This window comes from Manis javanica, chromosome 10 (assembly GCF_040802235.1).
Source record: "Manis javanica isolate MJ-LG chromosome 10, MJ_LKY, whole genome shotgun sequence".
Classification (NCBI taxonomy): domain Eukaryota; kingdom Metazoa; phylum Chordata; class Mammalia; order Pholidota; family Manidae; genus Manis; species Manis javanica.
This window is the reverse complement of record NC_133165.1, coordinates 2,323,440-2,335,488: the sequence shown is the minus strand read 5'-3', so window position 1 is coordinate 2,335,488 and position 12,049 is coordinate 2,323,440. Positions and strand designations below refer to the sequence as shown.

General features: G+C 62.3%; 2 protein-coding genes across 14 annotated transcripts in view; both read left to right on the top strand.

Annotated features, from left to right (window-relative positions):
* MGRN1 (mahogunin ring finger 1) overlaps positions 1–5,963 on the top strand; it is a 39,353-nt gene extending 33,390 nt beyond the window's left edge. For 3 of the 12 annotated variants that reach the window (XM_073214556.1, XM_073214552.1, XM_073214550.1), the window contains 4 exons: positions 582–699; positions 1,022–1,067; positions 1,760–1,855; positions 2,289–2,533. In XM_073214556.1, coding sequence (XP_073070657.1) covers positions 582–699; positions 1,022–1,067; positions 1,760–1,855; positions 2,289–2,518 — 490 coding nt within the window. In that variant the 3' untranslated portion in view covers positions 2,519–2,533. The other 9 variants (XM_017644968.3, XM_017644967.3, XM_037014734.2 and 6 more) reach the window with 7 other exon arrangements.
* A 3,473-nt stretch (positions 5,964–9,436) lies between these two features.
* Positions 9,437–12,008, top strand: NUDT16L1 (nudix hydrolase 16 like 1). Of its 2 annotated transcripts, none has more exons than XR_001850664.3 (4): positions 9,437–9,668; positions 9,754–10,084; positions 10,730–10,949; positions 11,755–12,008. XR_001850664.3 is itself a non-coding variant. In XM_017644973.3 (4 exons), the coding sequence occupies exons 1-3, from the start codon at positions 9,471–9,473 to the stop codon at positions 10,946–10,948; spliced, it is 678 nt and encodes a 225-aa protein (XP_017500462.1). In that variant the 5' UTR covers positions 9,461–9,470; the 3' UTR covers position 10,949; positions 11,755–12,008. The 2 variants fall into 2 exon arrangements, 1 of the variants encoding a protein (XP_017500462.1); XM_017644973.3 differs by having other exon boundaries at positions 9,461–9,668; positions 9,754–10,014.
* The last annotated feature ends 41 nt before the right edge of the window (positions 12,009–12,049 follow it).

Here is a 12,049-nt window from a genome sequence, read left to right as displayed (position 1 = left end):
GTTTGAGTCAGGGTTCCAGGACTTTTTGGGGGCTGTCAGTGGGTACTCCCTGCTGTGAGCCCAGTGATGGCGACCTACCTGGGTACGGCGGAACCAAGGACGCACATGGAGCTTGTTTGTGGCGTCATTCTGTGTGATGGCAGCCTCTTTATCGACACGTGAGCCTTGCAGGCCAGGTGCCCCGGGACTGGCCGAGGGTCAGCTGTGGCTGCTGGTGAGGACTTGGCCCTGCTGAGCTGCCTTCCACACATGCACGCTGTTTTTTCCCTAGAAAAGTGTAAAGGCACGATGACCCAGCCGTGGTGCCAGTGACTTAGGCGTGGGCGGAGCTACCCCACAGTCGCAGAGAGGCTTGGGTCCCCCCTACTGCCCTCTGCACTCCTCCGCTCCCCACAGGTGTAGCCACGTGGTTCCCTTCTCCTGGAAGAGCAGCACTGTAGTCAGGCCTGTGGCAACACCCAGGGGCACCTGCTCCAAGGACCCTGTCGCCTGTTCGCAGGCTCGCCTGCAGGTGGCATAGACGTGGGTGGAGTTGGTGGGTGTCATCCACTGCCCTCCACCCTTCCCACTCTCTTCCCCAGTACCCTGCGGTCCCCATCGTCCCCCATCCACGAGGAGGATGAGGAGAAGCTCTCCCCGGACTTGGAGGCCTCGCCCCCACGGGGAGGGGTGCGGCTGGCGCTGAGCAGCTCCCCAGAGGTGAGACTCTGCCCTCCTTGGTCCTGCAGCCACCAGTGAGATCTGAGTTCCACTCATGGCCACTTCCCACGCCTGCCTGTTGGCCACCCAGACCTGTGGCCAGGTGTGCCCTGGGCCCCACTCTGCCGTGCTCCGACTTGGCCCCCTTGGTCCACTGTGACCCCCCCAGCTTGCTCCCCCATCTGCGGGGTGGGCAATGTGTGGTAGGAGGGGCTGTGTGGGAAGTGTCTGGTGCACACCGCCTGTCCCGGAGTGGCGGCGGCCGCTGAGCCTCCACCCTGCCTCCAGCTGCTGGCACCAGGGGCGTTTCTCTGTTCCTTAGAGCCTCGTGACGGAGGAGGGCGATGGGACATCGTCCCTGAAGCAAGGTGAGCCCTTTCCCTCCCAAGGAGTGTTCCCGGACTCGCTGCCAGTGGCGGGGAGGCAGAGGCCTCCAGGGCAGCCCCCTTTCCCGATTGTGAGCTCATTGCGGCAGGGCACCCTGGGGGACAGCTCGCAGCGCCGCTCCTGCTTCCCCTGCGTACCCGGCATTCGGCAGCGGCAGTCATTATTTCCCATCTGCATCGTTCTGTACGTGCTCAGCTCTCTCTACTCAGGGCCTTCAGTATTGGCTGCCTAGCTGTTGCCTGGAGAGACCTGGCTCTCTGAGGAGGCCTTGGGTCTGGACAGCTGGGGTGCAGGTGTGTGGCCCGGCCAGGCCGCCAGGCCCCTCTGCATGTCCCAGCGCCCTGTGCAGGAGCCTCGGGCCTTTTGAGTGGAGGGTTGAGTGTGTAGCAGCCTGCCGCAGCTTGGGTCCCAGCTGCCCTTCGAAACTGGGAGATGGTTGAATCTCTTACCAGTCCATCTTGATTTTTAACTGTGATAAACACACAGCCAAAGCCCCACGCTGAGTATGGGAGAGAAGGAAAGTGAGGCAGAGGAAAAGAAAACATCTGCCTCCAGGGCCCCTGGAGGGCAGGGGACTGTCCAGGGCTGCAGAGCCGTCCGGGAGGAAAGCATGTCTTCTGGGACTGGGACCCTCTCCTGCCTGTGGGTCCCTCACCTGCCACTGCCTCTGCAGGAAGCCGAGCGTCCTCCATTGAGAATGTCCTGCAGGACGGCAACCCTGAGCCCTGCCGAGGCCCACCTGGCCCGCCTGCTGACATTTACCTGCCAGGTAACAGCACTTGGCCCATTGGCACGGGGCCTGCCAGGCCTGGGGATGGGACTGTCACCAGGCACTGGGGGCCTTCTCTGCCTGGGAGGGGCTCGCCCGCCCAGAGCCTGGTCCTGCTCCCCAGCTGTGAGCCCTGCAGCCCTCAAAGCAGCCAGGCCCGGGTTCCTCAGCCAGCCCTCCGTGGCCCCTGCTGGGCCCTGCCTGCACCCTGGAGCCAGCTCAGCCTCAGGAAGGGGGAGGCTGCTATTTAAGGACTCACGCCTTCTTCCAGCTCATCTCCTGCTCCGTGCCTGGGCCCATTGGTATTTCCACGTCTTCCTCCCTGGGCCTGGCAAGGCCTCTGCCGCAGGGAGGTACAGACAGGAAGCCACCCACTGGCCCCAGGCCTGATGCTGGCCGCCAGACCTCCACCACCCTCCCTTCCCCCATACAGGTGAAGCTGCCCTGGGGTGTCAGGTGCCTGCAAGGCCCAAGGGCAGTGGTGGATGGTGGAGGGGTCTTGTTTCTCTGCCGTCTTTCCTGAAGGCCTCGGCCCAGGGCCCCATGGCTTCAGCTCCTCTGCCATCTGCTCCTTTGGGTCAGTGTCCTCAGCTCCAAGTCACAGGCTCCAACATGCAGGACGGGACTGGGGGTGCTCAGACACCTGTGCCGGGTGCCTGCTAGGACCACGTGAGGTTCTGGAATCAAGACAGATAACCACATGGCCCTCTGAGCCTGCCTCCTGCCATGTGGCGGGAAGCCCCCTTGACCCCCCCACCTGCCCCAGGATGCCCGCTTGCTAGGTCGCTGGTGACCTGGCCTGGGCATCAGGTGGCTGTGACTTCTGTAAGGCAGAAGGCCCTCTTGTCCTGTCCCAGCTTCTGGATGTGCCCTGTGCAGACAGAGGGTCCAGTTAGTCCGGAGAGTGACAGAATCCCAGGTGAGACAGCAGAACGCCATGTTACACTGGCGCACATGGGCTTCCCCAAAGGGAAGCCCGTGGCTGAAAGCTGGCACACCCTAGAATGACACAGAGTTCCAGTAAGTTCTTTCAAAGGACTGCAGGTGTTACATTATGATTGCAGATTTGGGGGTTGGAGCCCTGAGGAGAGGAACTCAGCTTCCTGAGCTACGAGTATGAGTCCTGACCCTGCAGGGCAGTCCTGGGCTTTGGCCGCCTGGTGCGGGTCGAGGGGCTCTTGACCCCACCCAGCCTCTGCAGTGCCATCTCCCATCCCTGCTGTGGCCAGAGCTTCAGGCATCTGCAGGGCCAGGACAGGCCAAAGCCAGCTGGGCAGGGACTGCAGGTGAAACCAGGCCCTCTGGCCCACCCACAGGCTGGCATCTGTGGCCTTTGGCTTCACAGATGGGGCAGGAGGCAGTTGGCTATGGAGGTGGTAGGGGAGAGGCTGGAGTCTGCATTTGAGGCTGTGGAAGGCCAAAACCCAGCCCAGGGCCCAGCTGGCCCGCAGGATGGCTCGGTACGCTGCCCACTCTGCAGAGCAGGTTTGTTCTCACGCCAGAGCGTGCAGACATGAGGCAGCCCGTCTTCGTCCTGCATCTGCCACCCCCCAGCACTGCTGACTGCACCTGGGGGAGCGGGCAGGGGACCTCAGGGAGGTGCCCACCTCTGTAAGCACATGTGCACATGTGCGCGTGTCTTATTTGCATTCTGGCACCCTCTGTTTTGCTACTGCCATTTTTCACTTGAGATCCTGAGCGTTTTTCACGTGTGTGTGTGCTTTAAGAATGTGGACACACATGGGAGTCTCTGTTCTTGTTAACAGCTGCACAGCCAAACCCTGGATGCATGAGACATAATTTAGTGAACCTTAGTGTTCCCTGTTGGTGGAGAAAAGGAGGTTGGGAAAACCCATAAAATGGTGAAAACCTAGATGCCCAGCAGCCCTGTGCAGTGGGGGGCCTTCCCGGCCTCCCCCACCCCCAGGGCTCAGCCTTGTGCAGCCCCCAGCCGTGTGTGTCCTCCCCAGGGGGAGTTCCTCTGTGTTGAGCTTGGCTCCATTTCTCCCTCATTTCTGTACATCGGTTTGTGTGGGCAGTTCGTTCTCAGCCCCCTGCACCTTGTCCTAAAGCAGAGCCTTCGCTGTGGAATGTGCTGGTTTGTCCGAGGGCTTCGCTAACTGAGCTTCCGTCTCTCTCCTCCTCTGCACAGCCCTGGGGCCCGACTCCTGCTCTGTTGGTGTAGAGGAGTAAGCCGGTACGTGATCGCCCTCCTACGCGTGGGGGGTGGCCCTGAGGGGCGTCCCTGGCAGGCTGCTAGAGAGAGGACCCCCTCCAGCCACCACTCCCCCTCCCTCCCTGGGCCTTCCTCCCCATTTTCCAGCGTTCTTCCACGTCCATGTCTTCCCCAGGGTTCTGGATTCTGACTCCAGGGCTCTATAGATGCACCACACCTTCGTCTTTCCAAGGTGGTCCTCTGGGCTCTGACCCTGGCTGACTTGGAGCAGGAGGTTTTCTGTCCAGGCTAGGCGGCCCAGTCAGGCTCCCCCTGCCTTTAGGGTCCCGGAACTCAGCCCTAGTTGAGAAGCCATTGTTGCTGCTAACCTGTCCCCCACTCCCACCTCTGGAACCTCCCGGAATACCAGCACACACACGCCGACGTCAGTCTAGTAAGACGTCGTGTGAGATTGACTCCCCCCTAACAGGGAGGTGCTCTCCACCTGTGTGACCACAGCCGACATTTCACGGAAAGCAGTTCCTGGCCCATGCTTGGTGACCCCAGGCCTGCTCCTGGGGCCACCGAGCTGACCCCACAGGCTGCCCAAACAGGCAGAGGCTCTGGGGACCCCTGCCTCTCCTCCACGTGCTGTCAGCGGCTCTGGGGAACCTGGGTGGAGAACCCGGTGTCGGCACAGGGTTTCCCAGATGTGCGTGGCATGGAACATTCCAGCCGGACTCCCACCCCGGTCCAGGAAACAAGGGCCCAGCCGTCTGGCCGGGGACACATTGGCCCTGCAGCTACAGGCCTCCTCCCAGGTGCTGTTCCAAGCCAAGGCCGCAGTGAGGGCTATTCTGACAGTCCCACAAATCCTTCCTGTCCTCCTTGAACATTTCCTCTGATGACTCTTACCCTCTGTTGAAATAGGGCCCAATGCTTTTATGAAGCTGCCTCTGGCCTACTCATCAGCAGGAGATGTTGAGTTTGCAATTTAGGTGAAACCTCTAGAAGTGGGTAACGGGTGAGGCTGAGCTGGGGAACCGTTTCGGCCGTGGGCTATGTGGCAGAGCTGATGTCCTGCACAGAGCCACAGCTGCTAGACACAGTCCCTGACTGGCGACGGGCGGTGTTGAGCAGCAGGGGGCATCCTGCGGCCCCGGGAAGTGTGCTGGCCCCTCTGCTGCTGCAGCCAGGCCTGGGCAGACCTGGTCCCAGGACAGAGCGGCTTCTAAGGAAGGCAGGGTGCTCCTGGTGCTTCCTGCAGTGCCACTGCACACCCAGGTCCAAGACCGCTCTCCTCTGCCTGGCGCTGCGTCCAGCCCGATCCAGTGCAAAGCTCCACAGGACAGTGGCTGGTCGGATCCCAGGAAGCATGGACTGCTTGAGGGAGGAGACGCAGGGGCGGGCAGCCTGCAGCACCCCATTGTGTCTGTCCCAGGGCTTCAGGTGCTGGCACTCTGGGGTGACCTGCTCTGCGGGGAGCAGGCCCCCACTTGCTTGGCACGGGCTGGAGCCCAAGCCCTCTGTGTGGTCGCACCACAGACAAGCAAAGGGGGGTGCTTAGGTGGCCCAGCATGTTCAAGGGTTCATGGTCAGTGGGACCCAGAGCCTGGCAGGTGCGACAGGGTGACTGCGCTGAGTATGACCCCTCCTCCCTCTGCTCCCACCTGCAGGATGATCCACCTCCGTGGAGACACCCTGCAGCCTCTGCACCACCGGCCTCCCCCGGCCCATGCTTGGTGGCCCCAGGCATGCTCCTGGGGCCACCGAGCTGACCCCACTCTGAGAGCCTGGCCAGCCTGGCAGCATGGAGCCCTCAGCTCCCCAAACTTTGCCAAGGGGCCACCGGGACTCCAGCGTGACCCCCAGCCTCTCCTGTCTGCACGCCCTGTGTGGCCACTGGCTCCAAGGGGCCATGCAACCCTTGATTAAAGAGCACAGTGGACTGTCCCCTTTGACAAAGCTTTTTCTACAGTTGATGTATTTGTAAATGGTACAAGATGAAGGACAGTAGCTTTCTGTCCTGGGCACTAAGCTCCAGGGGTTCCCCCGAGGCCCATGTTGGCTGAGCAGTGTGGGCAAGGGCTGACCACTCACGTGTGGCCCAGATGGGCTTTAACCCGGTTGGTGGGGTCTTGATACCCCAAGAACTCAGCAAGCCAGCAGACAGAAATTTATTGGTGGGAGAAGTGCTATCTTCACAGGAGATGTTAAGGGGGCTGCTTGCTGCCGGGGGAGGGAAGGAGTGGGGTCCAGGTCACGGTCAGTGAAGTAAACACAGTGCCTGTCGCCTACCCCACATGTCTGTCCTTTGTGTCCCTGGCTCTCACTGCTGCTTTACGCCCTCGGATGCTCTGGCCCTTCGGTGTGGGGCCTCCCTCAGCCCCCCAGCCCCCAGCCCTTCCCCGCAGTCCCACTTGGCCCTCGGGGCAGTGGGGGTGTCTGCCCCCGAGCCAGGTCTGGGTCTGACCCAGGGGCTGAGGTGCAGACACACAGACATTGGCAGCAGCGGGTGTCCGGTGGCACTTTCTCAGAGGGGGCTTTGCCTACGTCAGCAATCCCTCCAGGTTAGGGGGTGCCCTTCCGCTTGGCCGGCAGCACTGAGGCCTACCTGCCCCAGGCCCTGAGTGGCTTCTCTGCTCCCCCTTTACTGACATTTGTGTTTCTCTTTGATTTGTTCTTTCTGGGATACCTATGGTGAGATCTGCCTTGGGAGGAGGGTCCCATCTCAGGGGACCTTATTTTTATTTTTTAAGCTGAACCTTTCAGGCAACAGGAGGGCCACGGGGGTGCCCTGCCTGGTGCACCAGGGTGGGAGCTGTACCCACAGGGACCTTGACACGAGCGGGTGGCTTTGTGTAGCTCTCTGGGGTGGGAATGCTTTCCTGCAGAGGGATTGGATCCCCCAGGAGTGACCCTGGGGCAGCCAGCGGCAATCCCCGGGGGCCCCAGCCTGCCTGCAGCCCTGGGCCCGTCCCAGTGCTGACGCTCGCCGCATGGTGCTCTGGGGTGCCACCAGCAGCGGCCGGGCTGTGTTCTCTCCTGGCCGAGCTCAGGTGGCTTGTCTCGGCCTCCTGTCTCGCCTTCGCTGCCACCCACAGCGCACCCGTGCAGGCTGGCTGCCTGGCTCCCTCCCTGCACCCCTCTCCTCTCCACCAAACCCCAGCCTCTCGCCATTGGTATTGGTGCCAGTACTCTGTTTGAAGGTCGGTCTTGGCCTTTGACTTACATGTGCTCATTTGATGTACTTATTGGCTAGTTTTGGTTCATTTTTACTGTATATTTATAGTAATAAAATCATGCAGCAATATCCCATCCACTCCTTCCTCTGTGCACAGCACGAGGCCTCGGCTGTTTATTGGCCAGGAGTCAGGACAGCTGAGTGGCTGGTGGTGGCTCTGACACCCTCGTGGCGCAGCCCCTGGTTCTTCCAGTGTAAGATGTCAGTGACGTACAACTTCCAGGAGCACCGCCCGGGTGCGTGAGGAACGTGAGCTGCTGTTTATCACTTTGTAGTCCTTGTGCTGAGTCTCAGTTTGGAGCAATGGGAACCCAGGGGACTTGGCTTGGCCTTCGGAGCAGGTGGAGGAGCCCAGGGCCTCCAGAATTGTGAGTCTGCTGCAGTCTGTCTCCACGGTTGATGCATCCCACAGATGTTTACTGAGCACCTACCGTGTGCTGGGGGCGTTGGGGGGCAGAATGGGCAAGGTCCCTGCCCCTGGGAGCTTGTGTTCTAGTCAGCTGGACACTGCATAAGTAACCTGAGCTTCCTCAGGTTTCGTTTATGTTAGGAAGAGAGTCACCTGGTGACAAAAATGGAGTCACATGGGGGATTAACAACCCGTGGCCAGGAGGGCTTCTCTGAGGAGACATTTCAGCAGAGCACTGGAAGACGCAAAATAGCTGCCCTGGAAGAGCTCCTCAGGCAGCCGGCCTGGCGTGCAAGACCCAGAGACGCGGGTCAGCCGGAAGTGCCCACTGAGTGGAAGGAAGCATGAGCGGCCCGGTGGCTGGAGCTTTGGCATCAAATATGGAGTGCAGACACTGCAGGGTCTCGTAGGGGCAACCAGTTTTATTCCTAGAGTCAGGTTTGTAAGCAGGGGCGCGACTCTCTCCAGCTGTCATGTGGGCAGTGTGTTGGAGGGGCACGTTTGGCCACCTGGAAGCCAGAGCCCAGCTGGGGACCTTCTACCTGCCAGGCTTCCGTGGCCAGTGAGTGGCTTCACAGTAGAGAAAGACTGGTGCCAAGAATGCCTACCTCAGCCCTGCTCACAGCACCGCCAGCCAGCAGCCGCCCCGTCCAAACCCTGAGTCCTGACAGGGCCACAGCAGGCACGAGAGCCTCCCTCTCAGGGTCTAGGGTCCTTCCCCATGTCTCGTGGACCTAATGTGTGAGGTCCTGGGGGATCCTGCCAACCCTTGGCTGTCCTCTGCCCTCCTCTCACCCTGGGCCACAGAGCCTGCCCGCGCTGCATGGCTCTCCCCAGGCTATGCCTGGGACAGAACCGCCGTCGGCGAGTGCGCTCTTCTCAGCAAATCCATGTCCACCATGGGAGGAAAGTGAAGCTTGGGCTAGCCAGTGGGGTGAGGGGGGTGTTCAGGGGAGTTTCTGATACTCCTGAACCCTCATAACTTTTCCCCGCCAGACACGGGTAACTATCTCAGACCCTTCTCCATGTGGACACTGGGTAGGAGAGAGGGTGGGATCCAGGTGGGATACTGGCTGTGGCACCAACTGCTGTGTGCATTTAGCCAAGTCCTGTCCTCTGAGCCCTAGGCTCCTCAGTAAATTGGGGCAACCCCATTTTCTCTAGATGCAGCTGGCATATGGTGCCTGGTTTGGAGGATACCTGGAGCGCTGAATTTAAGTCAGTTTCAGCCCTAGCAGGCTGGGCGTGGGCTTGGACTAACGGGGCAGTTGGGGCTGTCAGGCCCTGCGTTCCCTACTCTTGTGCAGTCAGGCGTCCAGCAGTGACCTCTTAGCCGGTGGTGGGCGCCCAAGAGGGTCGGGTGGCGCGTGTGCTAGGGGATTGTGCCGTCTGGTCGCCCGGCTCAGCTGAGCCCTCGAGTGGGGAGCTGACAGTGGGAAGCCCGCGAGACGGCGCTCCCCGGAAGGCTCTGGGGAAGGCGCGACTCTCGGCGGCTGGGGGCGACACAGTCGTTGGGGTTCCCGCCGCGCTCCTTGGGATGCAGTTTGAGCCCAGCCCGCAGGTGCCGAGGTCCCCAATCCACGCTCCACTCCAGCGGGCTTGACGGGCGCAGGGCATCCTGGGCGTCGTGGTTTTCGAAGACTGGAGTGGGGGGGCCCTGCGCCCTGCCCCGCCCTTTGCACGCGCCCCTTTAGCTGTCAGCGTCGCCATGGGCTCTGCGGCTCTGCGCGTAAGCGGCTGGCGAAGGGGCGGGGCCTGTAGCGCGGCTGCCCGCGGATTGGCCGGGTGCGGCGGGGTGGGCCCGCGCATGCCCTTAAGGGGAAGCGCGCTGGCGGCAGGGGGCAGCGCCAAGATGTCGACGGCGGGGCTCCCGGAGCTGAAACAGATCAGCCGGGTGGAGGCGATGCGCCTGGGCCCGGGCTGGAGCCATTCGTGCCACGCTATGCTGTACGCCGCCAACCCCGGGCAGCTCTTCGGCCGCATTCCCATGCGCTTCTCGGTGCTGGTGAGGACGCGGGCGGCGGGCGGCGGGCGGGCGGGGAAGGGGCGCCGCTGTGTCCCCGCGCCCCTGACCCGACGCTCCCTTGCAGATGCAGATGCGCTTCGACGGCCTGCTGGGCTTCCCCGGGGGCTTCGTGGACCGGCGCTTCTGGTCGCTGGAGGACGGGCTGAACCGGGTGCTGGGCCTGGGCCTGGGCTGTCTGCGCCTCACCGAGGCCGACTACCTGAGCTCGCACCTGACCGAGGGCCCGCACCGCGTCGTGGCTCACCTGTACGCGCGGCAGCTGACGCTGGAGCAGCTGCACGCCGTGGAGATCAGCGCGGTGCACTCGCGCGACCACGGTCTGGAGGTGGGGCCGCCGCCCGGGCCCCGCCCCCCGCCCCGGGGTTTGGCTCTGGCCCCGCGGAAGGCACCGATGGGTAACACGTCTCCCTGAGGGTCCCCCTGGCCGGGCTGGGTGGGCTGTCGCTGTCTCCACCATCGGGCCGGGGAGGGGGTGGTCTGGGATCGGGCTCCCTCGGGGCTGTGTTCCATCTGCCTTGCTGCCTGCCATTGCCAATCCTGGGGGTGGGAGTGGGGTTGGTGGGGGGATGGGATGGGGTAGGGCGGGATGGTGCCTGCTCGGGAGGTGGGAAACTGCAGGGCAAATACGGGGACTCGTAGGGCTGGATTCCCGTGGTGGGGGCGGGGGCATGAAGCCCTTAGCTACTCGTGGGTTTTAAAGTGTCTGGATGGGGCTGGGAATGACATTTGCGGTCCCCGGGATTCACCAGGCGGAAGGCGGAGCATGGGGTGCGGGCTTCCCGTCAGCAGATCAGGGGCCAGGATTTGGTGCAGAGAGGGATGTGCATGGGGGTGGCCTTCAAACTTGCTTGGGGAGGAGAGGCAGTGTCGTTCCTAGGGTGCCACTGACTTCCCTGTCACCAGACCCTGCCTGAGTCTCCCATTATGTCCTAGGTAACCTGGCTGCCCTTCCCCTGGCCTAGCGGCTCACAGGGCCCCCCTGCCAGGGCTGTGCCATCTGTGTGGGGGCCCGGCCCCACCCTGGTCTGCTCTCCGCGCAGGTGCTGGGGCTCGTGCGGGTCCCACTGTACACCCAGAAGGACCGAGTCGGCGGCTTTCCCAACTTCCTGAGCAATGCCTTCACCAGCACAGCCAAGCACCAGCTCCTCTTCGCCCTCAGGGTGCTCAACATGATGCCGGAGGAGAAGCTGGCTGAGGCCTTGGCGGCAGCCACAGAGAAACAAAAGAAGGCGCTGGAGAAGCTGCTCTCCCCTTCCTGAGGTTGCTTCTGTGCCATGTGGCCGTTGCCCTTCCCCCCACTTTATGCCCACAGGCTGAGAGTGGGCCCTGAATTCCTGTTTGTGCCCCATTCCAACTGCATGGGGCAGGTGGGCAGGTGGACATCTTACCTCCACTACCCTGAGCAGTTACCAGCTGGTGCCCTGGGCCTGGCTGTCCGAGATCCCACCCTCCCTCCCCCGTGTCTCCTGGGCTGTGGAGGCCCCACAGTTGTCTGACTTTTAGGCAGGTGGGTGTTTGTGCACTTTGGTTGGTTCTTGTGCAGGACACCTTTTTCTAGGGTGACGCATTCCCCAGGGCCTGGAGCAGGGCAGGCTCAGGGTAGGATGCTGTACTATTAATTGTGGTGGTGGTTAGCTTTACTTAGTCAGATTTTCTGTTCCATGGTGTGTGAGCTGTGGGTGAGGCTTCAGAGTAGCTCTGCCCAACTGGGGCTTGGGCACTGCCCCCCAAGGGGCGGCCAGGGGCAGCTGTAGACGGGTTTGTGAAGGAGGAAAGAGCAGCTCTGCGCATCCTCTGGTCCTGGCTGCCCCCCACGGCTAAGGACAGGAGGTGCTCCCCTTCTGCCACCACCCAGGACGCGAGGAGTGCAGGCTGGGCCCCTGCTCAGGGTAGAGTTGTCGCAGGCCTCTCGTCCCGGGCGGGGCTACCCTCCACCTCCATCTACTGCGGCGCCACCAGCCTCGGGCCTGACCCACCCGTCTCCTGATGCTGGAGGCTCCGGCTGTGCGGGGCTGAGCCCGCTACTCTTTGCTTTGCTTTGCGAGCCCCCTCTCTCCATTCCCAGCACGGTCTGCAGGCAGCTCCAGGGGCTGATCTGGAAGCACTGGCCGGCGCGCAGAATGACAGCCGCAGAGCCACCGCAGGACAGGAAAGTTGCCACTGTCGGCCTCCCTGCTCTGGAAAGACTCCTCAGTGAAGCGACCAGTTCCCCCGGCGCCTGCCTGGCCCGGGCGTCGATTCTGCCTTCGAGCCTCTATGCAGTGGCCAGCATGTGCGGGCAGAGGCACTTGGTTCTGTGAATAAAACGCCTGTACCGTGCTCCTCCCTTCTATTCTGGGCCGCGGAGGTGTGCTTTGTTC